The sequence below is a fragment of the Anomaloglossus baeobatrachus genome, chromosome 2 (assembly GCF_048569485.1).
Source record: "Anomaloglossus baeobatrachus isolate aAnoBae1 chromosome 2, aAnoBae1.hap1, whole genome shotgun sequence".
Classification (NCBI taxonomy): domain Eukaryota; kingdom Metazoa; phylum Chordata; class Amphibia; order Anura; family Aromobatidae; genus Anomaloglossus; species Anomaloglossus baeobatrachus.
This window is the reverse complement of record NC_134354.1, coordinates 622,017,308-622,041,494: the sequence shown is the minus strand read 5'-3', so window position 1 is coordinate 622,041,494 and position 24,187 is coordinate 622,017,308. Positions and strand designations below refer to the sequence as shown.

Here is a 24,187-nt window from a genome sequence, read left to right as displayed (position 1 = left end):
CTTGGAGGCAGAGTCCGCTCGCCATTGTCGGAGCCAGAGCGCTCTACGGATGGCTATGGTATTTGAGGCGGCAAACGCTGCGCAGGTAGCAGCGTCCATAGAGGCCTGCATATGAGGTACTCCGCCGCAGCGGCAATTTGAGCGGTTACCTCTGTGAAGGTATGAGTGAACTGGGATTCCTCAAGCGAAGTGTTAAAGGATTCTGCCGATACCGAGATCGCCTTTGCAACCCACACAGCGGCAAAGGAGGGTGAGAGGGAGGAACCCGCAGCCTCAAAAGCAGAGCGGGCGAGGTGCTTCACCTGTCTGTCTGTCGGGTCCTTGATGGAGGAACCATCGGGTAAAGACAGCAGCGTCTTTGCGGTAAGTCGGGAGACCGGGGGGGGTTTTTCGACCGAGGGCAGATCGGCCCAGCCCTTAGGGGCAGGTGAGGCAAAAGGGTACCGGGACTCCATGAGTTTTCGGTTACCGAAGCGCGTGTCAGGCTTCTCCCTTTGCTTTGTGAGGATATCCTGAAACTCTGGGTGATCAGCGAAAACCTTTTGGGGTTTCCTTGCCCTCTTAAAGAAGACTGCATGGTCAGTGGTAGTGGATGGGGGAATCCTCCACATGCAGAGTTTGGTTGATTGCTGCTATAAGGGAGTCTATTGCAGTTTGATCATCTGGGGAGGCTGGAACCAAGGAATCCTCTTGGTATAAACAGCATTCTCCCTCCTCCAGCTCTTCAGAAGCCGTGGAGCGTGTGGGAGAGCCTGCCCTGTGTGCTCCTGAGGGAGAGCCCGCTGGAGACACCCGGCCGTGTGCCCTTTTCCTGATCCCTGCAACCGGTGAAGCATGTGCCCGGATTACCTCAGAAGGATCCTCCATAGGGGTATCCTCAGGTTGCGTTCCGTCCAGGGACCCAGAAGGGTGTGGAGGACGACATTGCATAGCCAGCACTAAGTTCTGTGACAGTTTTTCCATAGATTGGGACAGAAACTGTGCCCATTCCGGTGGGCTGGGAGCCCTAGGCTCTGGGCTGACGGTTGCGGCGGTGGTGGCAGGGGGTTCTTGGGGGGCTATAGGGGCACAGGACTCACAGAGAAAAGAGGTGTGTTTACGTGGTAGCTCAGCGTGGCAGACAGCGCAGGCTGAATAATAGACTATGTGGGCCTTAGCACTCTTAGTGCCCTAAGAATTCTGCATGTTCCTAATAGGAGTATGCCAGGAGGGGGAGTAATGCTCAGCAGAGCTACAAGTGAAGCAAGCACCTCACCAGAATCAGCCGATGGCCCTGTCCTCAGGAAGGATTAAGCTCTATGGAGATCTTCGCATGCTTTCCTGGGGGAGGCGGGGCTTAGCGCTAAAAAAGCGCGAAGAGGAAGTCAGTGTGCCCCCCCCCCTGCTGTGGGTAGTAAAAAAAACGGCGTGAAGGGAGCTTCTGATAGTTTTCTTCCCTCTCCCTCCAGTCAGCACACAGCTTGTCACTGGTGGTTATCAGCTGGCTTTTCTGCTAGAGCAAATAAACAGAGCAAATAAACAGCGTGAGTTCCTGAGCCCTCCCCCTGCCACCTGGAAATTATCTGCAGGACTTTCTGCAAACAGGAATTACTTCCCCCCTCCTCCAGCCAGCAAGCTAGAGAAAAGTTAACACTGTGTGTGCAGGATCCTTGGGGCTCTCCTCCTTGCACTCAGCAAGGGACTTTCTCATAAATACTGTAAATGTCCTGGGAGCCTTCCCTGCAGCGTCTTTTCTCCCTTTGTCTGGGAAACCAGTCAGGGGGGATCTCACCTTAAAACACTGCTTCCTTTCCTGCAGCGTCCCAGGCAGTGAAAATAGCAGAGTCAGCTTGCTGTGTCCGGTCAAACCGGTGCCATATTCAACTCAGAGGCTGCAAAGAGGGGCTGAGGAATTGGTGCCATATTCAACTCAGAGCCTGCAAAGAGAGGCTGAGGAATTGGGCTATAGGGGCACAGGCCTCTACCCTGGGCTTTGGAAAATCAGTGTCTGTGGAACCCGTCGTCCAGCCCAGGATCCAGCGTCGCAGGAGGGGGTACGTGGAGGCGACACTCCACGTTCCCGCCCATTGATGGCAGTGGGAGATCGGTCCCAAAAGGAAACCGTCGCCCTCAAAAAATAACAAACCTTGAAAGGAAGTGCCTCCTACAGACACTAAGCTAAAACTGAGGTTGCCTGACCCGGCCAGGGGGTGTATACTGCAGAGGAGGAGCTATGCTTTTGCATCTACTTAGTGTCCTCCTATGGATAGGCAGCATAACACCCATGGTCCTGTGTCCCCCAATGAGGCGTCAGAGAAAAGTCATGTTCCAGTCCTCTGTATTGACCACACATAAATGAATCTCCTCTGAGACGTCTTTTTTCTAAGCTAAACAACCTCTCATCATATGGGAGGCCTTCCATTCCTTGCAATAATCTATCAGCATTGAAGCAAGGAAATCAAATTCGCTGTGATTCAATATAAAGGTATTTCCTTATAATCTGACAGTCACTGGTAGTGTCAAGAGAGGGGAGTGTAACTGCTGCGTACCCTACCCCAAGTCATGACCTCACCCGAGTACTGCAGTTCACAGCACTGGACTAGAGAGTGGATGGCAGAGAAACTACATAGAATCAATGTTTTGTTATCCTGCAAACTTTTACATCAGCGACATTCATATTTCTTACTGACAGGCAGAACACCGTACCATGCAGAACTTCTATAGAAATCCAGCTCTACGATAGAAAGTTCCATCTTGAGACATTTTACAGAAAACTTAACCAGGCGCATGAAAGGGGTTCATAAGGGTTTTTTTTTAATACCTCAGGATGAATATAGCATGTAAACAGGGCAACCTGGAGGTCTTTTAGCAGCTATATCAACCATGATACTATGTAAATGATATTTAGCAGATGTGCGTTACCAGCAATTCCACAATTAATGCCAAGTACCCTTTCCAGGCATGAACAGGCAGCTATAAAAAGGCTGAATGCTGTAGAGCGGCCCTTGCACAATAAGCCGTGTTTAGAGCATTGTGAATGGGATACAACTATATTCTGCTAATGGAAAAGGCAGGCATGGAGCTGGAATGTACACCAATCCTGAAACTGAAATCTTACACATGGAGTGGATTGTCTTAGGCTATGTGCCCACACTGTGGAAAATTTGCCGCAATTTTTTCGCAGAAAGTCCACGGATTTTTCAAAAATCCGCAGTACAGAGAGTCGCCAGCCATTTCTATGGCATTTGGGGAGTGCTGTGCCCATGCTGCGTTTTTTTCCGCAGCGGAAAGAATGCGGATTTCCTTGCGGAAAAATCTGCAGCCTGTGAATTATTCTTGCGTATTTTCCGCAAGTTCCTATACTTACCTATCTTGATAGAAGACTCGGGAGTCACTTCCTCCGATGCAGAGGAGCGTGGTGGAGCCAGGAGGTGGGCCGGGCCTGCACGAACTCCGGTCATGTGACAGCCGGAGCTAGTTCAGGCCCGCCCACCTTCTCCGGCAATGTGCAGACAGACACAGCCGGAAAGTGAAGTGCTGTGTGATGGAGGTAAGCATGAACTCCCCCAACATTCCAGCACTTGTTCTGCATTGAGGATGCAGTGCTGAAGCCATGGTACTGTATCCTGAATGCAGAATGACCGCATCATATCCGCAGGACATTCCGCAATAAAACCGGAGCATCTAAACAAACAAAGTTGTGCTGCAGTTTTCTGGGAGCTCCTGCGGAATATCCTGCGGATATATCCGCAGGACACTTTCCCCGTGGGCACATAGCCTAACAAGCAATTCTGCATCAATAAAGCAGACTTGGTTGTCATAGAAGTATATAACACCAGGTGCTGATTTTCCCACTAGCACTTACTATGGGTCTTCATCTTCTTGGACAGTCTCCCATGCTCCATATGGGTTGGCCTTAGCTGGCTTTTGAACATTAGACTTTGGAGGAGGAACTTTTTTTTCAGCCGCTTTCTCTTGTTTGGGTTCAGGATCAGATCCCTCGTCACTGTCTGATTTAGACTCCTTTTTAGCCTGGAATAGAAAGATTTGATATAGCAATATTTCATCACAAAAATGAAATATAAATTCAAAGGTTCACAATTACATGAATAATACAAAGTGCTATTTTTACTTTAACAGTTTCATAGTGTTCAAAGGTTGAAAGAATGCATTAGTCCATCGAGTTCACCTTATAACACACACACACACACACACACACACAGTATATATTATATATATATATTAATCAGCAATCAAACTAGTTCCTTGGATCACTGTCTCATCGCAGAATACAATGCCCATAACTTGTAATATATTTTTAGACAAAGGCATCCAGGCCTCGTTGAATTTTGTAGTGATTCAATGGTTATCACATCATGTGGCAGAGAGCTCCATAGTCTCACTGCTCTTACAGTACAGAATCTGTGATTATGATTAAACCCTCATTCATCTAGATGTATTGGATGCCCCTTGTCATCGTTGCAGGCCTAGGTGTAAAAAGATCATTAGAGAGAGCTCTGCATTGTCCCTTCATATATTTGTAAATTGTAATAAGATTGCTTCCAAGCCTTCAGGTTTCCAAACTGAATAACGCCAAATGTAATAACCTATCTTGGTATTGCATTCCACCCGATCCTTTAATAACCTTGGTTGCTCTTCTCTGCCCCCACTCTAGTTCAGCTATATCCTACTTATACACCAGAGACCAAAGACCTGAATTTGAAGACCTTGTCCAGTGACTTCATTGTTGATTTGCTCACAGCTATTCTCCTATGGACGTCTGGTGTCATCCCTGCATCTTGAGTGATCAAAGATCCGAGTAGGTTGAAGTCCTTAAAGCGCACCAATCACCAGTATTTTCCTCTATAACCTAAAGCCAGTGCTATACTGGCACGATCATGCTGATTCTATACATACCATTAGTTGTCAGCTAGGAAGTATAGGTTTTGGAATACAAGCAAGTAAAGTTTGTAAAAGTAGCAGCTTTTTGAATGACAGCAGCTGCTGATCAGCTGATAGCTGGGGTGAGTATTCATAGTGATTTCCGCCCCCTGCCTGTCCCTCATCCCCCTATCTGTTATTTATGCTAATTCTCTTATAGAATCATTTTATGGACTAGAAGGACCTGTGCTGATGTCATACCCATGTGAGCATAAGGGGAGGGGGTCTCAGCCAATTTAGCTGATACCAGGAAGCAGCATTACTTTTTTATTGGCTGAGGCCCCGCCCCTTCTGGTCACATGGGTATGACATCAGCACAGATCCTTCTAGTCAGTTAGTAAAACGATTCTACAATAGAATTAGCATAAATAACAGAGGATGGACAGGCAGGGGGGCGGGAATAACTATGAATACCCACCCCAGCTATTAGCTGATCGGCAGCTGCTGCCTATCAAAAATCTCCTCATTTTACAAACTTTAGTTGTCAGCTAAGATGTATAGGTTTTGAAACACAAGCAAGGAAGGGTATGTATAGAATCAGCATGATCGTGCCAGTATAGCACTGGCTTTATACTATATAGGAAAATCTTGGTGATTGGTGTGCTTTAACAAGTTCCAGTTCGTCGCCGTCCATCTCAGAAGTTTTCCGGTCATACCTGGCAGTACTCAATATCTTTGTCTACTTTACTCTGTGTTAAATAGCAGTACCATGTTGGAGCTTTCCAGCTTGACACTCCAAAATAAGTCCTACATTCCATCTATTCTTGTTGCAATCAATGTTCTATTATACAGCCATGGCTCAAAAGTATTGCCACTCTTGAAATAGTTACAGATTTCCTTTTTTTTTTTTGTTCAAATAAAAACAAAGAAAGCAAATTGCACATAATTTCACACAAAAAAAACCCCTTAAAAATAAAATAATTGTTGGCCCCCTTCCAGAATTGTGGGTAAACAACTTAATTTCAAGCATCTGATACTTGTTCAAACTCATTTGTGGCAAGTAACAGGTGTGGGCAATATGAAAATCACACTTGAAACCAGATAACAAAAAGGGAGAAGTTGGCTAAATCTTTGCATTGTGTATCTGAGTGTGCCACACTAAGCATAGGAAATAGAAAGAAGAGAACTGCTTGAGGACTTGATAACCAAAATTGTTGAAAAATATCAACAATCTCAAGGTTACAAGTACATGTTCAGGGATCTTAATGTTTCTTTGTCCACGGTGCACAACATAATCAAGAACTTTACAACCCATGGCACTGTATTTAATCTTCCAGGAGGGCAGAGAAAAATTGATGAAAAGGTTGCAACGCAAGATTGTCAAGAGGGTGGATTTGGAGCCTTAATCAAGTTCCAAAGAAGTTCAAGCTGTCCTGCAGGCTAAGGGACCATCAGCGTCAGTGCAAACAGTTGACATTTGAATGAAATGAAACGCTATGGTGGGCGATCCAGGAGGACCCCGCTGCTGACGCAGACACATACAAAAGCTAGATTGCAGTTTGACAAAATCCTTCTAAGAGAGCATCTTGTGGACAGAAGACGCCAATATAGAGCTTTTTAGTAAAGCCTAGCATTCTACTGGTTACCAAAAACAGAATAAGGCTATGTTCACACTAGAAAAATGATTTTTCTTAAGAAATTTCTTAAGAGTTTAGGATTAGTGCACCTGCGTTAAAAAACGCACCAAAAACGCACCTGCGTTTGTGCCGCGTTTTCGGTGCGTTTTTACCGCTGGTTGCTCCCTGCGTTATTGTGCCATTATCTATGGTAACTAACGCAGTTAGCTGCAGAAAAGAAGTGACATGCTCATTCTTTTTCTTAAGAAAATCTACTGAAAGAATTTTCTTAAGAAAAAAACGCAGTGTGCGCACAGCTAATTTTTTTACCATAGGTTTTGCTGGGGAATGTCTGCAGAAAGGTTACAAGAATTTCTCAAGAAATTTCTGCAGCAAAAACGGACCAAAACCGCAGGTAAAAAACGCAGTGTGTGAACATAGCCTTAGGCCTACAGAGGAACGAACACAGTACCTCAGTCAGATACGGTGGAGGTGCAAAGATGTTTTGGGGTTGTTTGTAGCCTCTGGCAGTGGGTGCCTTCACTGTGTGCACTGCATCATGAAATCTGAAGATTACCAAAGGATTTTGGGTCGCAATGTAGTTCCCAGTATCAGAAAGCTGGGTTTACATCCCAGGACTGACAGCAGGGTAATGACCCCAAACACTATTGGTTAGAAATGATTTAGGGTGCGTTCCCACGATCAGTATTTGTAGCGGTTTGGACGCAGCCTACCTCAGTTGCGTCCAAATCGCTGCATTGTAGAGTACAAGCATACTGGACAAGATTTCTAGAAATCCCGTGCCCACTGTGCTTCTTTTTTCCACAGCAAACACTGACCTGTGGTGCATCTTTCCAGACCGCAGCATGTCAATTGTTTGCTGCGGAATCACATGCGTCCTCTGTAGGGAGAGCACAAGCGAGAGACCGCAGCGCACTGAACCCTGATCGTAGGTACTGACAGCTGTGGTCCCCTGCAGAGGAGACATTCCGTCCCCCCGGTCAGGACATGCTGCGTTCTGAGCGCAGCGAATCCTGATCGTAGGCACATACCCTTAGTGACAAAATATATAAATTGGTGGAAGAAGGTTGAACCTAGCTCTTTTTTCAACCTATGTAATATACTTCAAGAAGCATCCAGAAATTGATGGAAGCAAAGCTCTGGAGAGTTCTGAAGTGGCCAGCAATGAGTCTGGATCTAAATCCCATTGTACACCTGTGTAGAGATCTTAAAATTGCTGTTTGGAGCAATATGAGGGACCAGTTAAGAGGTGTAAGAAGCTTGTTAATGGTTATAGGAAGCGATTGAGTTATTTATTCCAAAAGGGTGTGCACCAAATATTAAGGCTATGTGCGCACGTGTGAGCTCTGCACCGCACCTAAAAGGTGCGCTTCAGAGCGCAGCTTAAAAGCTCCGTTCTGAAGCGCATGGTGCCGGCAGAGAACGTGCGCTCTGCCTGCAGCTCCTGCCATAGACTGAGCAGGGGCTGCCGGCAAAGCGCACGGAAGGAGTGACAGCCGAAGCGCTGCGCTCTAAGACGCCACGTACGCACGGCCCCTGCACAATCTCCAGCGTAACTGCATGAATTACGCACACGTGCACACATAGCCTAAGGGTGACAACATTTTGTCAGGGCTGTTTTTGGAGTCTTGTGTTAAATTTGCTTTTTTTTTTTTTTTCCACTTTTGTGTTGTTCCAATACACACAAAGGATGTAAACATGTGTATAACAAAACATGTGTAATTCCATTAATTTTCCTGAAGAAATACTTCATTTTCCAGAATAATATCAAGGGTGTCAACAATTTTGGCCATAACTATATAAGATTATTGATGATTCGTCCAGCAATTTTGATTTACTCTTCTTCGAGAAGTCCAGTCTTACAGATAATAGCTTCTGCATATAAAGTTAATAGGAATGGTGACCAGATTCAGCCTCGTCTGCTGCCTCGCTCTACTTTCAACCATGCCGTGTCACCATGTTCCGTTAGGACTGTTGCTTCTAAGTCAATGTAAAGATTCCTAATAAGGCTGATCAGATGGATATATCCTTCATGGTATTCCAAAGTTTCTGGTGATCAACACGGTCAAAGGCTTTGCTGTAGTTGATGAAGCAAAAATAGGTCTCCTTGTTATATCCATTGGTCTTGGTCCATCTAATGTTAGCAATTAAATGTGTCGTTCCTCTGTTTTTTTTCCCTGAACCCTGCTTGTTCCTCTGACCGCTCTTTATGAAAGTTAAGCGGTCTTTACACGCTACGATATATGTAACGATATGTCGTCGAGGTCACGTAGTTAGTGACGCACATCCGGCATTGTTTGACATATCGTAGCGTGTGACAGCTACGAGCGAGTGTGAAAGAGCAAAAATACTCACCTTATTGACACGTTGTCGTTGACACGTCGCTTATTTTCTATAAATCGAACATCCAGTTGTTCATTGTTCCCGAGGCAGCACACATCGCTCCGTGTGACACCCTGGGAACGATGAACACAGCTGAACTGCGTCTTGCCGGCAATGCGGTAGGAATAAGGTGGGTGTGATGTTTACATCCCGCTCATCTCCGCCCCTCCGCTTCTATTGGCCGGCCGCTGTGTGACGTCGAACGTCCCTCCCCCTTCAGGAAGAGGATGTTCGCCGCCCACTGCGAGGTCATTTGGAAGGGAAGTACGTGACACGGGGGGTTACGACTTTGTGCGACACGGGCAAGAAATTGCCCGTGCCGCACAAACGATGGGGCGGGTGCGATCGCAAATGCAGAGAAATTGCAGCATGTAAAGCAGGCTTAAGGCTGTAGCCATCTTTGTAGAATCTCTATATTTACAAACACACCTTGTGTAGTCCGACCTGCAGTTATATTCTTTCTATCTTTTCTTGTACATTTACTACAATATGAGCGTAAGATAATCAAGCTTTTTACAAATTATTTAAAAAAGAGAATTTTGTTTACTTACCGTAAATTCTTTTTCTTATAGTTCCGTAATGGGAGACCCAGACCATGGGTGTATAGCTTCTGCCTCCGGAGGACAAAGTACTACACTAAAAAGTGTAGCTCCTCCCTCCGAGCATATACACCCCCTGGATAACCAAATATAGCCAGTTTAGTGCAAAAGCTGAAGGAGAATAGCCACCCACAAGTAGAGATAGAGCAAAAAACCGGAACAACCGGAGCCTCTGTCTACAACAACAGCCGGTGATAACACGCGGAACAAGAAATTGCCAACAGGCAACAGGGAGGGTGCTGGGTCTCCCATTACGGAACTATAAGAAAAAGAATTTACGGTAAGTAAACAAAATTCTCTTTTTCTTCATCGTTCCTATGGGAGACCCAGACCATAGGACGTCTCAAAGCAGTCCATGGGTGGGAATTAAACAGAAAACTGAGAAGTAGGCAAAACCTAACTTCACAAATGGGCGACAGCCGCCTGAAGGATGCGTCTGCCCAAGCTCGCATCCGCTGAAGCATGAGCATGCACTTGGTAGTGCTTCGAAAAGGTGTGCAGACTAGACCAAGTGGCAGCCTGACAGACCTGCTGAGCCGTAGCCTGGTGCCTGAAAGCCCAAGAGGCACCGACAGCTCTGGTCGAGTGTGCCTTGATCCCCGGCGGGGGAGGCACCTGAGTACACTGGTAGGCATCAGATATGGCCGACCTAATCCAACGAGCTAGGGTCGGTTTAGAAGCCGAGAGACCCTTGCGCTGACCTGTGGTCAGCACAAAAAGAGAGGTGCACCGCCTAAGAACAGCGGTGCGTGACACATAGATCCGGACCGCCCGCACCAGATCTAAAGTATGCAACGCTTTCCCAAAGCGATTAACAGGAGCCGGACAAAAGGAAGGCAATGAAATGTCCTGGTTAAGGTGGAAAGGAGACACCACCTTAGGGAGAAAGTCCGGAGTCGGACGGAGAACCACCTTGTCTTGATGAAAAACCAAAAAAGGTGACTCCGAAGAGAGCGCAGCCAAATCAGAGACTCTCCTGAGAGAAGTTTTGGCCACCAGAAAGACGACTTTCTGTGAAAGTCGAAACAAAGAAACCTCCCTAAGAGGCTCAAAGGGGGGTTTCTGTAAGGCCGTGAGGACCAGATTAAGGTCCCAGGGATCCAAAGGCCGCCGGTAAGGTGGAATGATGTGAGATGCGCCCTGCATGAAGGTGCGCACCTGGGCCAGTCGGGCGATACGCCGCTGGAACAACACTGACAGAGCCGAGACCTGTCCCTTAAGGGAATTGAGGGATAGTCCTAGCTGCAGACCGGACTGTAGAAAGGACAGGATGGTCGGCAAGGAAAAAGGCCAAGGGGCATGGCCGGAAGAACGACACCAGGACAGGAAAATTCTCCAAGTCCTGTGGTAAATCTTGGCCGAGGAAGACTTCCGAGCCTGAGTCATAGTGGAGATGACTTCGGGAGGAATGCCGGAAGCAGTCAGGATCCAGGACTCAAGAGCCACGCCGTCAATCTGAGAGCTGCAGAATTCTGGCGGAAAAACGGACCTTGTGAGAGAAGGTCTGGGCGGTCCGGGAGATGCCACGGCACCTCTACGGACAGACGGAGCAGGTCTGGGTACCAAGCTCGCCTGGGCCAGTCTGGAGCAATGAGTATGACCCGACGGCCCTCCATTCTGATCTTGCGCAGGACTCTGGGCAAGAGAGCTAGAGGGGGAAACACGTAAGACAGACGGAACTGGGACCAATCCTGAACCAGCGCGTCCGCTGCAAAGGCCTGAGGATCGTGGGAGCGAGCCACGTAAACCGGGACCTTGTTGTTGTGCCGGGATGCCATTAGATCCACTTCCGGAGTGCCCCACTTGCGGCAGATCGACCGGAACACTGCCGGATGCAGAGCCCACTCGCCGCTGTCCACGGTTTGACGGCTGAGATAATCTGCCTCCCAGTTTTCTACGCCTGGGATGTGGACTGCGGATATGGTGGACTTGGAGTCCTCCGTCCACTGAAGGATGCGATGAACCTCCAACATTGCCAGGCGGCTGCGAGTCCCGCCCTGGTGATTGATGTAGGCAACTGCTGTCACGTTGTCTGACTGGACTCGAATGTGCTTGCCCGCCAACAGGTGGTGAAAGGCTACGAGAGCTAGGAGCACAGCTCTGATCTCCAGCACATTGATCGAGAGGGCTGATTCGGACGGAGTCCAAGTGCCCTGTGCTCGGTGGTGGAGAAATACTGCTCCCCAGCCGGATAGACTGGCATCCGTGGTGAGAATCACCCAGGACGGGGTCAGGAAGGAGCGTCCCTGAGACAGAGAGAGGGGCCGAAGCCACCACTGAAGAGAGCTCCTGGCCTGTGGCGACAGAGCCACCAACCTGTGCAAGGAAGAAGTCCGCTTGTCCCAACAGCGGAGAATGTCCAGCTGCAGAGGACGCAGATGGAACTGGGCAAAGGGAACCGCTTCCATTGACGCCACCATCTGACCCAGCACCTGCATGAGGTGCCTGATGGAATGACGGCGGGGCCTCAACAGAGAGCGCACCGCCAGATGGAGGGACTGCTGTTTGACTAAGGGCAGCTTGACAAGTGCCGACAGTCTCGAATTGCATCCCTAGGTACGTGAGTTTTTGGGTCGGGGTCAGAGTGGACTTGGGCAGATTGACAAGCCACCCGAATTGAACAAGAGTGGCGAGAGTGAGCGAGACACTCCGCTGACAGTCTGCACTGGATGAAGCCTTGACAAGAAGGTCGTCCAGGTAAGGAATCACTGCCAACCCCTGGAGGTGCAGAACCGCAACCACTGCTGCCATGACCTTGGTAAATACTCGAGGGGCCGTGGCTAACCCGAAGGGGAGAGCCACGAATTGGAAATGTTCCTCTCCGATTGCAAAACGTAGCCAACGCTGGTGTGAAACTGCAATTGGCACATGCAGATAGGCATCTCTGATGTCGATGGATGCCAGGAAATCTCCTTGGGTCATTGAGGCAATGACTGATCGCAGAGACTCCATGCGAAAATGCCGCACCTGAACATGCTTGTTGAGAAGCTTGAGATCCAGGATGGGCCGGAAGGAACCGTCCTTTTTGGGGACTAGGAAGAGATTTGAGTAAAAACCTCTGAACCGTTCCCTGGCGGGAACCGGTACAATTACTCCGTTGGCCTGCAAGGATGCCACGGCCTAAGAGAAGGCGGCGGCCTTGGAGCAGGGGGGAGTTGACAGAAAAAATCTGTTTGGCGGGCTGGAAGAGAACTCTATCCTGTAGCCATGGGAGATGATATCCCGCACCCACTGATCGGAGACGTGCTGAAACCACACGTCGTCAAAGTGGGAGAGCCTGCCACCGACCAAGGACGTTGCTGGCTCGGCCAGATAGTCAAGAGGAGGCTGCCTTGGTGGCAGCAGCTCCTGCGGACCTTTGTGGACGCGGCTTCTTGCGCCAGGTGGGCTTCTGGTCCTTGGCCGAGTTAGTGGACGAGGCCGAGGGCTTAGAGGACGACCAGTTAGAGGAACGAAAGGAACGAAACCTCGACTGGTTCCTGCCCTGGACAGGTTTCCTGGTTTTAGTCTGTGGCAAGGAAGTACTCTTCCCGCTAGTAGCCTCCTTAATAATTTCATCCAGTTGTTCACCGAACAGCCTGGACCCAGCAAATGGGAGCCCAGCAAGGTACTTCTTTGAGGAAGCATCTGCCTTCCACTCTCGAAGCCACAAGATCCTGCGGATAGCGAGGGAATTGGCGGAGGCCACCGCAGTGCGGTGAGAGGCCTCCAGCATGGCAGACATGGCGTAGGCTGAAAAGGCTGAAGCCTGGGAAGTTAAGGCAACCAATTCAGGCATAGAGTCCCTAGTGAGGGAATGCATCTCCTCTAGGGAAGCAGAGATGGCTTTGAGAGCCCACACTGCTGCAAAGGATGGGGAGAACGAGGCCCCTGCCGCCTCATAGACAGACTTGGCCAGGAGGTCAACCTGGCGGTCAGTGGGATCCTTAAGTGAGGTGCCATCAGCCACAGATACAACTGTCCGGGCTGAGAGTCTAGACACCGGAGGGTCTACCTTTGGTGAATGAGCCCACTGCTTGACCACCTCTGGTGGAAAAGGAAAACGGTCATCAGAACCACGCTTTGGGAAGCGTTTGTCAGGACAGGCTCTGGACACAGTGGCTTGAAAACTGGAGTGGTTAAAGAACACACTCCTTGTTCTCTTAGGCAAGGTAAACTGGTGCTTTTCTGCCAGAGAGGGTTGCTCCTCTGATACTGGCGGATTGAGGTCCAGTACAGAATTAATGGACGCAATCAAATCACTAACATCCGCATCACCCTTGGTCAGATCAATGGGGCACATGGAGGTAGCGTCCGAGCCCCCAGTAAAGACATCCTCCTCGTCCTGCGAGTCGGCTCGTGAATCGGAGCCGCGGGACGAGGAAGGAGAGGGGACCCTGCGTCTCCTTTTAGGAGGACGGGGTCTGGGAGCAGATGAAGAATCCTCTGTGAGCTCTGCAGAGCGAGCCGAAGCAGCAGCGGCGCCCTGAGAAGGGGGCTGATGCATGCTCAGCAGAGTCCGGGACAGCTGTCCCATGGAGTCGGCAAAGGACTGGGAGATAGACTTAGAAAACGATTCTACCCAAGCCGGGGGTTCAGCCACCAGGGCCGGAGCAGCCGGAGGGACCACTGGGGAGACTCCAGGCTGAGGCACCACCATGTTAGAGCAGGCATCGCAATGAGGATATGTGCTCGGTTCAGGCAGTACGAGCTTACATGCAGTGCATATTGGAGTACAGCCTTGCTCCTAGTGTGAGACATGCTGCTGAGGTGGGGGCTCTGCAGTAAAGAACACACTCCTTCAGAATGACCCCCAGAGAGTGTATAAGAAGGTCCACAACCAGAGGTTGTGGCTTACCAGACCGTTTTGTGTGCCCTCCGGATCCCACAGCTCGGACCCCCTGCAGAGATGCAGCAGCCAGCGCCGATCAGTGTGAGAACGCTGATAAAATGGCGCCGGAGTGAGGAGGGGGGGCGGGGCCTAGTCCAAGAGCGGGAACCGGAGGGCCAAGGAGATATACAGGGGAGGGAAACATCTCCTCAGAGAGGAGTGTCCTCCCCTGTGCTGAACGGCCGGTGGGCGGCGCCGCACTGTCCCTCTGCATGACTGACATGCAGGGGCAGTGAAAACGAAAGTAGGCCGCAGCCGAAGCCGGGGCCTAAATTTTACAATGCGGCCGGTGCGCAGGCACCCTCGGCGCGGTTCTCAGGTGAAAACCAGAGAACCGGCCGGAAATGTCACCAAAGTAACCTGACACACTCTCACCAACAATAAAGATGCAAAGGACCCCCTGCAATAACGTCTCAAATACTTAGCTTGTGAGACGCAGGGCCAGGTCCCTGAGGGATGAGTGCTCCGTCCGGCAGGATCCTGAAAGAGCTGTGGATGGAGACCGGTCTCCTGCAAAGCAGTGAGAACCGTGCTGGCTCCCACTTCAAGCTAGAGCCCGCCCGAGGGATGGTGAAGGAGCGCGGCATGTAAGGCTCCAGCCTTGAAATCAACCTTAACAACACCGCCGACACAGTGGGGTGAGAAGGGACATGCCGGGGGTCCAGCTTGGACCCGCTTTTCTTCAAACTCTTTAAAATCAAAAATCAGATGAGAATGCATGTGTGGATGTGTGCCTCCTGAACACAAAGCATTGAACTGGCTATATTTGGTTATCCAGTGGGTGTGTATGCTCGGAGGGAGGAACTACACCCATGGTCTGGGTCTCCCATAGGAACGATGAAGAAAAGACATTAGCAAGCAACAGGATTAAAGAAGGGAATTTTGTTTACTTACCGTAAATTCCTTTTCTTCTAGCTCCTATTGGGAGACCCAGACAATTGGGTGTATAGCTTCTGCCTCCGGAGGCCACACAAAGTATTACACTTTAAAAAGTGTAACCCCTCCCCTCTGCCTATACACCCTCCCGTGCATCACGGGCTCCTCAGTTTTGGTGCAAAAGCAGGAAGGAGGAAACTTATAAATTGGTCTAAGGTAAATTCCATCCGAAGGATGTTCGGAGGACTTAAAACCATGAACCAAAAGAACAATTCAACATGCAACAACATGTGTACACAAAAGAACAACAGCCCGAAGGGAACAGGGGCGGGTGCTGGGTCTCCCAATAGGAGCTAGAAGAAAAGGAATTTACGGTAAGTAAACAAAATTCCCTTCTTCTTTGTCGCTCCATTGGGAGACCCAGACAATTGGGACGTCCAAAAGCAGTCCCTGGGTGGGTAAAAGAATACCTCGATAAAAAGAGCCGAAAACGACCCCCTCTTACAGGTGGGCAACCGCCGCCTGAAGGACTCGCCTACCTAGACTGGCGTCTGCCGAAGCATAGGTATGCATGGCGTCTGCCGAAGCATAGGTATGCACCTGATAGTGTTTCGTGAAAGTGTGCAGACTAGACCAGGTAGCTGCCTGACACACCTGCTGAGCCGTAGCCCGGTGCCGCAGTGCCCAGGACGCACCCACGGCTCTGGTAGAATGGGCTTTCAATCCTGAAGGAAGTGGAAGCCCAGAAGAACGGTAGGATTCAAGAATTGGTTCCTTGATCCATCGAGCCAAGGTTGACTTGGAAGCCTGCGAACCCTTACGCTGGCCAGCGACAAGGACAAAGAGGGCATCTGAACGGCGCAGGGGCGCCGTGCGAGACACGTAGAGTCGGAGTGCTCTCACTAAATCTAATGAGTGCAAATCCTTTTCACATTGGTGAACTGGATGAGGGCAAAATGAAGGTAAGGATATATCCTGATTGAGATGAAAAGAGGATACCACTTTAGGGAGAAATTCCGGAACCGGACGTAGAACCACCTTATCCTGGTGAAAAACCAGGAAGGGGGCTTTGCATGATAGCGCTACCAGTTCCGACACTCTACGGAGCGACGTAACTGCCACTAGAAATGCCACCTTTTGCGAAAGACGTGATAAAGAGACCTCCCGCAGCGGCTCGAAAGGTGGTTTCTGAAGAGCCGTTAGCACCCTATTGAGGTCCCAGGGTTCCAGCGGACGCTTGTACGGTGGGACTATGTGGCAAACTCCCTGCAGGAACGTGCGGACCTGCGGAAGCCTGGCTAGACGCTTTTGAAAAAATACAGAAAGCGCCGATACTTGTCCCTTGAGAGAGCCGAGAGACCAACCCTTGTCCATTCCGGATTGAAGGAATGAAAGAAAAGTGGGTAAGGCAAAGGGCCAAGGAGTAAAGCCCTTATCCGAGCACCAGGATAAGAAGATCCTCCAAGACCTGTGATAGATCTTGGCGGACGTTGGTTTCCTGGCCTGTCTCATAGTGGCAATGACATCTTGAGATAACCCTGAGGACGCTAGGAGCCAGGACTCAATGGCCACACAGTCAGGTTGAGGGCCGCAGAATTCAGATGGAAAAACGGCCCTTGAGATAGCAAGTCTGGGCGGTCTGGGAGCGCCCACGGTTGACCCACCGTGAGATGCCACAGATCCGGGTACCACGACCGCCTCGGCCAATCTGGAGCGACGAGAATGGCGCGACGACAGTCGGACCTGATTTTGCGCAGCACTCTGGGCTGCGTCCGCCGCCAGAGCTCTGTGATCTTGAGACCGGGCCATGAATGCCGGGACTTTGTTGTTGTGCCGTGACGCCATGAGATCGACGTCCGGCGTTCCCCAGCGGCGACAGATCTCTCGAAACACGTCTGGGTGAAGAGACCATTCCCCCGCGTCCATGCCCTGTCGGCTGAGAAAATCTGCTTCCCAGTTTTCTACGCCCGGGATGTGAACTGCGGAGATGGTGGAGGCTGTGGCTTCCACCCACTGCAGAATTCGCCGGACTTCCTGGAAGGCTTGACGACTGCGAGTGCCGCCTTGGTGGTTGATGTAAGCGACGGCCGTGGCGTTGTCCGACTGGATTCGGATCTGCCTGCCCTCCAGCCACCACTGAAAGGCCAATAGGGCTAGATACACTGCCCTTATCTCCAGAATATTGATCTGAAGAGATGACTATCGGAGTCCAGGTTCCCTGAGCCCTGTGGTGGAGAAAAACCGCCCCCCACCCTGACAGGCTCGCGTCCGTCGTGACCACAGCCCAGGTGGGGGGTAGGAAGGATTTCCCCTGCGACAGAGCTGGGAAGGAGCCACCACTGAAGTGACGTCTTGGTTGCAAGGGACAGAGAGACGTTCCTGTCGAGTGAAGTCGACCTCCTGTCCCATTTTCGGAGAATGTCCCACTGGAGTAGGCCGCAGATGGAATTGCGCGAAGGGCACTGCCTCCATCGCTGCCACCATCTTCCCCAGGAAGTGCATGAGGCGCCTCAAGGGGTGTGACTGACCCCGAAGAAGAGATTGCACCCCTGCCTGCAGAGAAAGCTGTTTGTCCCGCAGTAGCATGACTACCGCTGACTGAGTATGAAACTCCATCCCAAGGTACGTCAGTGATTGGGTCGGTGTCAACTTGGATTTTGGGAAGTTGATTATCCACCCGAACTGCTGGAGAGTCGCCAGAGCGACGGAAAGGCTGTTTTGACACGCCATCTGAGAGGGTGCCCTGACTAGGAGATCGTCTAAGTAGGGAATCACCGAATGGCCCTGAGAGTGAAGGACCGCCACAACAGATGCCATGACCTTGGTGAACACCCGTGGGGCTGTCGCCAGGCCGAAAGGCAGTGCCACGAACTGAAGGTGTTCGTCCCTGATGGTGAAACGCAAAAAGCGTTGATGTTCGGGTGCGATCGGCACATGGAGATAAGCATCCTTGATGTCGATCGATGCTAGGAAGTCTCCTTGTGACATTGAAGCGATGACAGAGCGGAGAGATTCCATCCGAAACCTTCTGGTGCTCACATGTCTGTTGAGTAGTTTGAGGTCCAGAATGGGACGGAATGAGCCGTCCTTCTTTGGCACCACAAACAAGTTGGAGTAAAAGCCGCGACCATGTTCCTGGGGGGGAACAGGGACCACAACTTCTTCTGTTTTCAGAGCGTTCACCGCCTGAAAAAGTGCATCGGCTCGCTCGGGGGCGGGGAGGTTCTGAAGAAACGAGTCGGAGGACGAGAGCTGAACTCTATCCTGTAACCGTGAGACAGAATGTCTCTCACCCATCGATCTTGAACATGTGGCCACCAGGCGTCGCAAAAGCGGGAGAGCCTGCCACCGACCGAGGATGCGATTCGGTGATGCAGAGAGTCATGAGGAGGCCGCCTTGGAAGCAGTGCCTCCTGCGGCCTTTTGAGGGCGTGACTTAGCCCGCCACGCATAGGAGTTCCTCTGGCCTTTCTCCGGCCTGCTGGACAAAGAGGATTGGGGCTTGGCGGAGGGACGAAAGGACCGAAACCTCGAATGTATCTGTCGTTGCTGAGGTCTCTTTGGCTTGGACTGGGGCAAGGAGGAGTCCTTTCCCTTAGATTCCTTAATAATCTCATCCAATTGTTCGCCAAACAATCGGTCGCCAGCAAACGGCAAACCGGTTAAAAACCTCTTGGAAGCCGAGTCTGCCTTCCATTCGCGCAGCCACATGGCCCTGCGGACTGCCACAGAGTTAGCGGATGCCACCGCTGTACGGCTAGCAGAGTCCAAAACTACGTTCATGGCGTAGGAAGAAAAAACTGACGCCTGGGAAGTCAAAGATGTAACCTGCGGAGCAGAATTACGTGTAACGGCATTAATCTCAGCCAGACAGGCTGAGATAGCTTGGAGTGCCCACACGGCTGCAAAGGCCGGGGCAAAAGACGCGCCCGTGGCTTCATAGATGGATTTCATCAGGAGCTCTATCTGCCTGTCAGTGGCATCCTTTAGCGATGATCCATCTGCAACCGATACTACAGATCTAGCCGCCAATCTAGAGACTGGGGGATCCACCTTGGGACATTGAGCCCAACCCTTGACAACGTCAGAAGGGAAGGGGTAACGTGTGTCAGTAAGGCGCTTAGTAAAGCGCTTGTCCGGAACTGCTCTGGGCTTCTGGACAGCATCTCTGAAGTTAGAGTGATCGAAAAACGCACTCCGTGTACGTTTAGGGAACCGAAACTGGTGTTTCTCCTGCTGAGAAGTCGACTCCTCTACAGGTGGTGGTGGAGGAGAGATATCTAACACCTGGTTGATGGACAAGATAAGATCATTTACTATGGCGTCCCCGTCAGGTGTATCAAGATTGAGGGCAACGTCAGTGTCAGAGCCCTGAGCTGCGACGTCCGCCTCGTCCTCCAGAGAGTCCTCACGCTGGGAACCCGAGCAGCGTGAAGAAGTCGGGGAAGATTCCCAGCGTGCCCGCTTAGCCGGTCTGGGACTGTGGTCCGGGCCGGAGTCCTCCCCATGAGACCTAGGGCCCCCCCTGGGAGCGTGCTGCGGCGCGGGCAGAGAGGGGCCTGGGGGTGAAGATCCAACAGGGCCCGGGGCCTGTGTAGGGACCGGTCTGGACTGCAAAGCTTCCAGCAGCTTGGCAGACCATTTGTCCATGGACTGAGCCACGGATTGTGAGAGTGACTCAGAGAGTTTTTCAGCAAAGACTGCAAACGCTGTCCCTGCCGCCTGGACAGGTAGAGCAACGGATTCTACCTGAGCCGAGGGGCCCTCTAGTGACCGAGGCTCCGGTTGTGGAAGTAAAACAGGGGTTGAGCATTGCTCACAGTGAGGGTAGGTGGAACCCGCAGGTAACTTAGCCGCACAAGAGGTACAGGTCGCAAAATAACCCTGTGTTTTGGCCCCCTTGCTCCTTGTGGACGACATGCTGTTGTCTCCTAGGAGAGTGATCACTGAGGGTATATGGGAAGGGTATACAGCCCGACCGAACAGAAATATATAAAGATATATAGTATCTATTCCGGCACCCTAAGGGGACCAGCACCGGGTGACCGGTGTGGCTTACCGACCGCTAAAAAGCGGAGTGTGTGTCCTCCAGATTCCCTGCCTTAGGTCTCCCAGCGTTGCAGAGCTCTTTACAGGAAAACTTCCACAGGCAGAGTGCCAAAAAAAATGGCTGCCGGAGCTCTCAGGGGAGGAGAGAAGCCGTGGGCGGCGTTAGAAAAGTGCGGGAATCTGGAGTCCTCACAGTGATTAGTGAGGGGGGGAGGAACATACAGGATGCCCTGGCCCTCACAGCCGACGTCAGGTCGGCAGTCCCGCCCTTATCCCTGATAGACAGGTCCGGGGGCGGGAGTTTTGCTACTAGGCCGCAATTGAAGCCGGGGCCTAAATTTAACACCGCGGCCGACAAACAGGCGCGGTCGGCGCGGAAGTCCGCCGGCCGTCACAAATAAGCAGCTGCTGCAGCGTCCGGGATGTAGGCGCTCCATGCACATCCCCCATGGGGGTACAGAGTAACTTAGTGATGCAGGGCCCGGTCCCTGAGGATTAACCAACTCCTGTCTGACAGATTCCCCCAGGGGCTGCGGAGGGAGCACGGTCCCAGTGACTGGATGACCGCTCAGGATCCCACTTCTCCCAGAGCCGCAAAGGGATGGTGAAGGAGACGGCATGAGGCTCCTGCCTTTGTACCCGCAATGGGTACCTCAACCTTAACAGCACCGCCGACTTAGTGGGGTGAGAAGGGAACATGCCGGGGGCCCCGTGGGAGCCCACTTTTCTTCCAACCGATATAACTAAAATGAGAAGCTGAGTGGATGTGTGCCTCCTTCCACACAAAGCAAAAAACTGAGGAGCCCGTGATGCACGGGAGGGTGTATAGGCAGAGGGGAGGGGTTACACTTTTTAAAGTGTAATACTTTGTGTGGCCTCCGGAGGCAGAAGCTATACACCCAATTGTCTGGGTCTCCCAATGGAGCGACAAAGAAAAGGGCGTCTATAAGGAAAGCCTCCTTTAAAATCAGTTTTGCCCCTTACAGTACTTCTTATCAGAAAAACTAGTATGATAAATAGCACCATGGTAAGAAGGAACTATCTGTATAATAGGAAGATAACTAGAGATGAGTGAACCCGAGGTTGGGTGTTCGTACCAAACACAGACTTTCCAAAACAAAAAAGAATAAATAAATAAAATCAGATTTGGGGTGGGAGTTTTGGTGTTTTAAGTATGAACCCCATTGGTACGATCATCGCTGTGCTCGGGTACGCTCAGTCCTCAGCCCAGGGTGAGCCACTTGCAGTGTTTCAATGGCTCACACTGAGGGAATAAATAGGAACATGATCGGATGTAGGGTGTACAAGAATAAATAAAATATATGGAAAAACCCCGCCCTCTTCCCCAGCATCTGTTTATGGCCGGCTTCATGTGGGCAGAGACCCAAACGGCCCAATTAGTGACCTCCATTGGAGTTCAGGTCATGTCCAGGTCCCAGACTGAACTTTATCTCAAGTCCGGCTGAACCGAACTTCCACAGGTCCACTCATCTCTAGGTATAACTAAATAGAGCAATAGAAAACCATATGTAAAAAAAAGATAAGGTTGATTGTGTTTCCCCTACCCTATAATTGATTTTAGGAGTCTGTGCAATTGTAGGAGTCTGTGTGGTGTCTTCTGATGGCGGGGACTCCTCAGAGGAGGAGTCTGTGGTTACTTCTGGATTTGCAGTCTCTTGCTCATCTGCTGCAGAGACATCTTTAGCTTCTGTGGAATCTTTCTGATCAGCATCAGGGGGCAAATTTGTATCAAAGTGTTCTGGTTTGTCCCATCTGGATTCTGTTTATGAGAAATATCTATTAATGACTGTAAATATTAAGTACCAGACAGGCTGTGATAACTAGAATATGCCATTACCTCCAGTTTCAGAATTGTAGTAATAGGTATATCCCTCTTCTGAGACTCCTTCCATCCATGTAGATTTGGGTTCCTTAAAATAAAATATAATGAATTAACAAGTAAATAAATATAAAACCTATATTGGGAGACCCAAGAGCCATGGGTTAATATGCCGCCACCTGTAGGCTTGTACTAAGAATACATCTCAGAAAAAAAAAGCTGCGCTCTCCCCACGTCTATACATAGGCCGACACCGAGTTATTCAATTAGTGCAAACGCAGTAGGAGGAGCAAAACCAAGGGAGGTTCCAGTGTCCCCCAATGAGTGATACGAGAAAGATTTTATGGGGAGTACCAAAAAAAACTCTTTATTTTTCTAGCACTTGATTGGGAAACACAAGAACCATGAGATGTCCTAAAGCTGCCCCTGACAGCCAATAGCGGTACTGCAGAAGGAGAGAGTAAAAAGGTTAGTTTCTAACCTGCCTAATTAAGGCTTTGACAGGTCTGCTACTCAGAAATGTCTGCCTCCGAATGACAACAAGCTAAACTCAATAACTAGGTGTCGGCTGCCAGGTGTTGTCTGATGAGGAGGAATCAGCTTTTTTTCTTCTAAGCTGTATTCTTACTATCAGCCTCCAGGTGGCAGCATGTTAACCCTTGGTTTCTATCGTAGAGGGAAGCGTTACCCAATAATATCAATATATATATATTTATTACATATACAAGATACTGGGACAGATTTCATCTGAGTTCCCACAAAAATCTGTCTTTGTAAAGTGTGAATTGTTCCATCACACAATACATTCCCCAAACATTACCTGTCTTACAAGTCTGCCTTTGTCACCTGGGTCATTAATAGCAAGTAGCCTGATCACAGGCTGACACTTAAATGAGACAGATATATCAGATCTGTCACACAAATGTAAATATTCCCCATTGTCCCACTCCTGTGTGTATGGACAACTGTGCCCATTAGATAAGATCAGGTTCTCACATAAAGTATAAGATAATTAAATCAGGCTACCTGCAGGCATTAACAGAGGCACCAAACCCCAGACACTGCATTTTGTCTCTGCTTTAAAGCTGGTGTCACACTAAACGACAGCGACAACGACGTCGCTGTTACGTCACCATTTTCGGTGACGTAACAGCGACCTTGTAAGTCGCTGTTATGATCGCTGCTTAGCTGTCAAACACAGCAGAAGCAGCGATCATAACGTCGCTGTGCTACATGTGCAGAGAGCAGGGAGCCGCGCTTAGCGCTGGCTCCTTGCTCTCCTGCAGCACACATCGGGTTAATTAACCCGATGCGTACTGCAGCCACATGTCACAGTGCAGGAGCCGGCACTGGCAGCAAGAGCGGAGGCTGGTAACCAGCGTAAACATCGGGTAACCAGGGAAAGGTCTTCCCTTGGTTACCCGATGTTTACGCTGGTTACAGTTTACCGCAGCTGCCAGTGCCGGCTCCTGATCGCTTCATTTCGTCGCTCTCTCGCTGTCACACACAGCGATGTGTGTGTCACAGCGGGAGAGTGACGACCAAAAAATGAAGCTGGACATTCAGCAACGACCGGCGACCTCACAGCAGGGGCCAGGTCGTTGCTGGATGTCACACACAGCAACAGCGACGGGACGTCGCTGCAACGTCACAGAAAATGGTGACGTAGCAGCGACGTCGTTGTCGTCGTCGTTATGTGTGACACCAGCTTAACACTTCACTACAATTCTCATTCTCCCATCCCTGCAGCGCTAATCTCTCTCTAGAATTATATACAGTATATATATTATATACACACACCCTTGCGAAAGTATTCAGCCCCTTTGAATTTTTCAACCTTTTCCCACATTTCAGGCTTCAAACATAAAAGATAAAAATTTTAATTTTTATGGTGACGAATCAACAAGTGGGACACACTTGTGACGTTGGGCGATATTTATGGCTTATTTTAAATTTTTGTAACAAATAAAAAAAAACAAACCCTGAAAATTGGGGCGTGCAATATTATTTGGCCCCTTTTAAGTTACCTTTGTAGCGCCACCTTTTTCTGTGATTACAGCTGCAAGTCGCTTGG

General features: G+C 50.1%; 1 protein-coding gene across 2 annotated transcripts in view; it reads right to left on the bottom strand.

The window, feature by feature from the left end:
• The window catches only part of WBP4 (WW domain binding protein 4), a 129,371-nt gene that overhangs the window by 9,132 nt on the left and 96,052 nt on the right, over nucleotides 1–24,187 (bottom strand). For both annotated transcript variants that reach the window (XM_075336851.1, XM_075336852.1), the window contains 3 exons: nucleotides 22,132–22,204; nucleotides 21,839–22,053; nucleotides 3,845–4,011 (listed from right to left, as the gene is read on the bottom strand). In XM_075336851.1, the coding sequence (XP_075192966.1) occupies nucleotides 3,845–4,011; nucleotides 21,839–22,053; nucleotides 22,132–22,204 (455 nt within the window). The remainder of the gene's footprint in view (nucleotides 1–3,844; nucleotides 4,012–21,838; nucleotides 22,054–22,131; nucleotides 22,205–24,187) is intronic.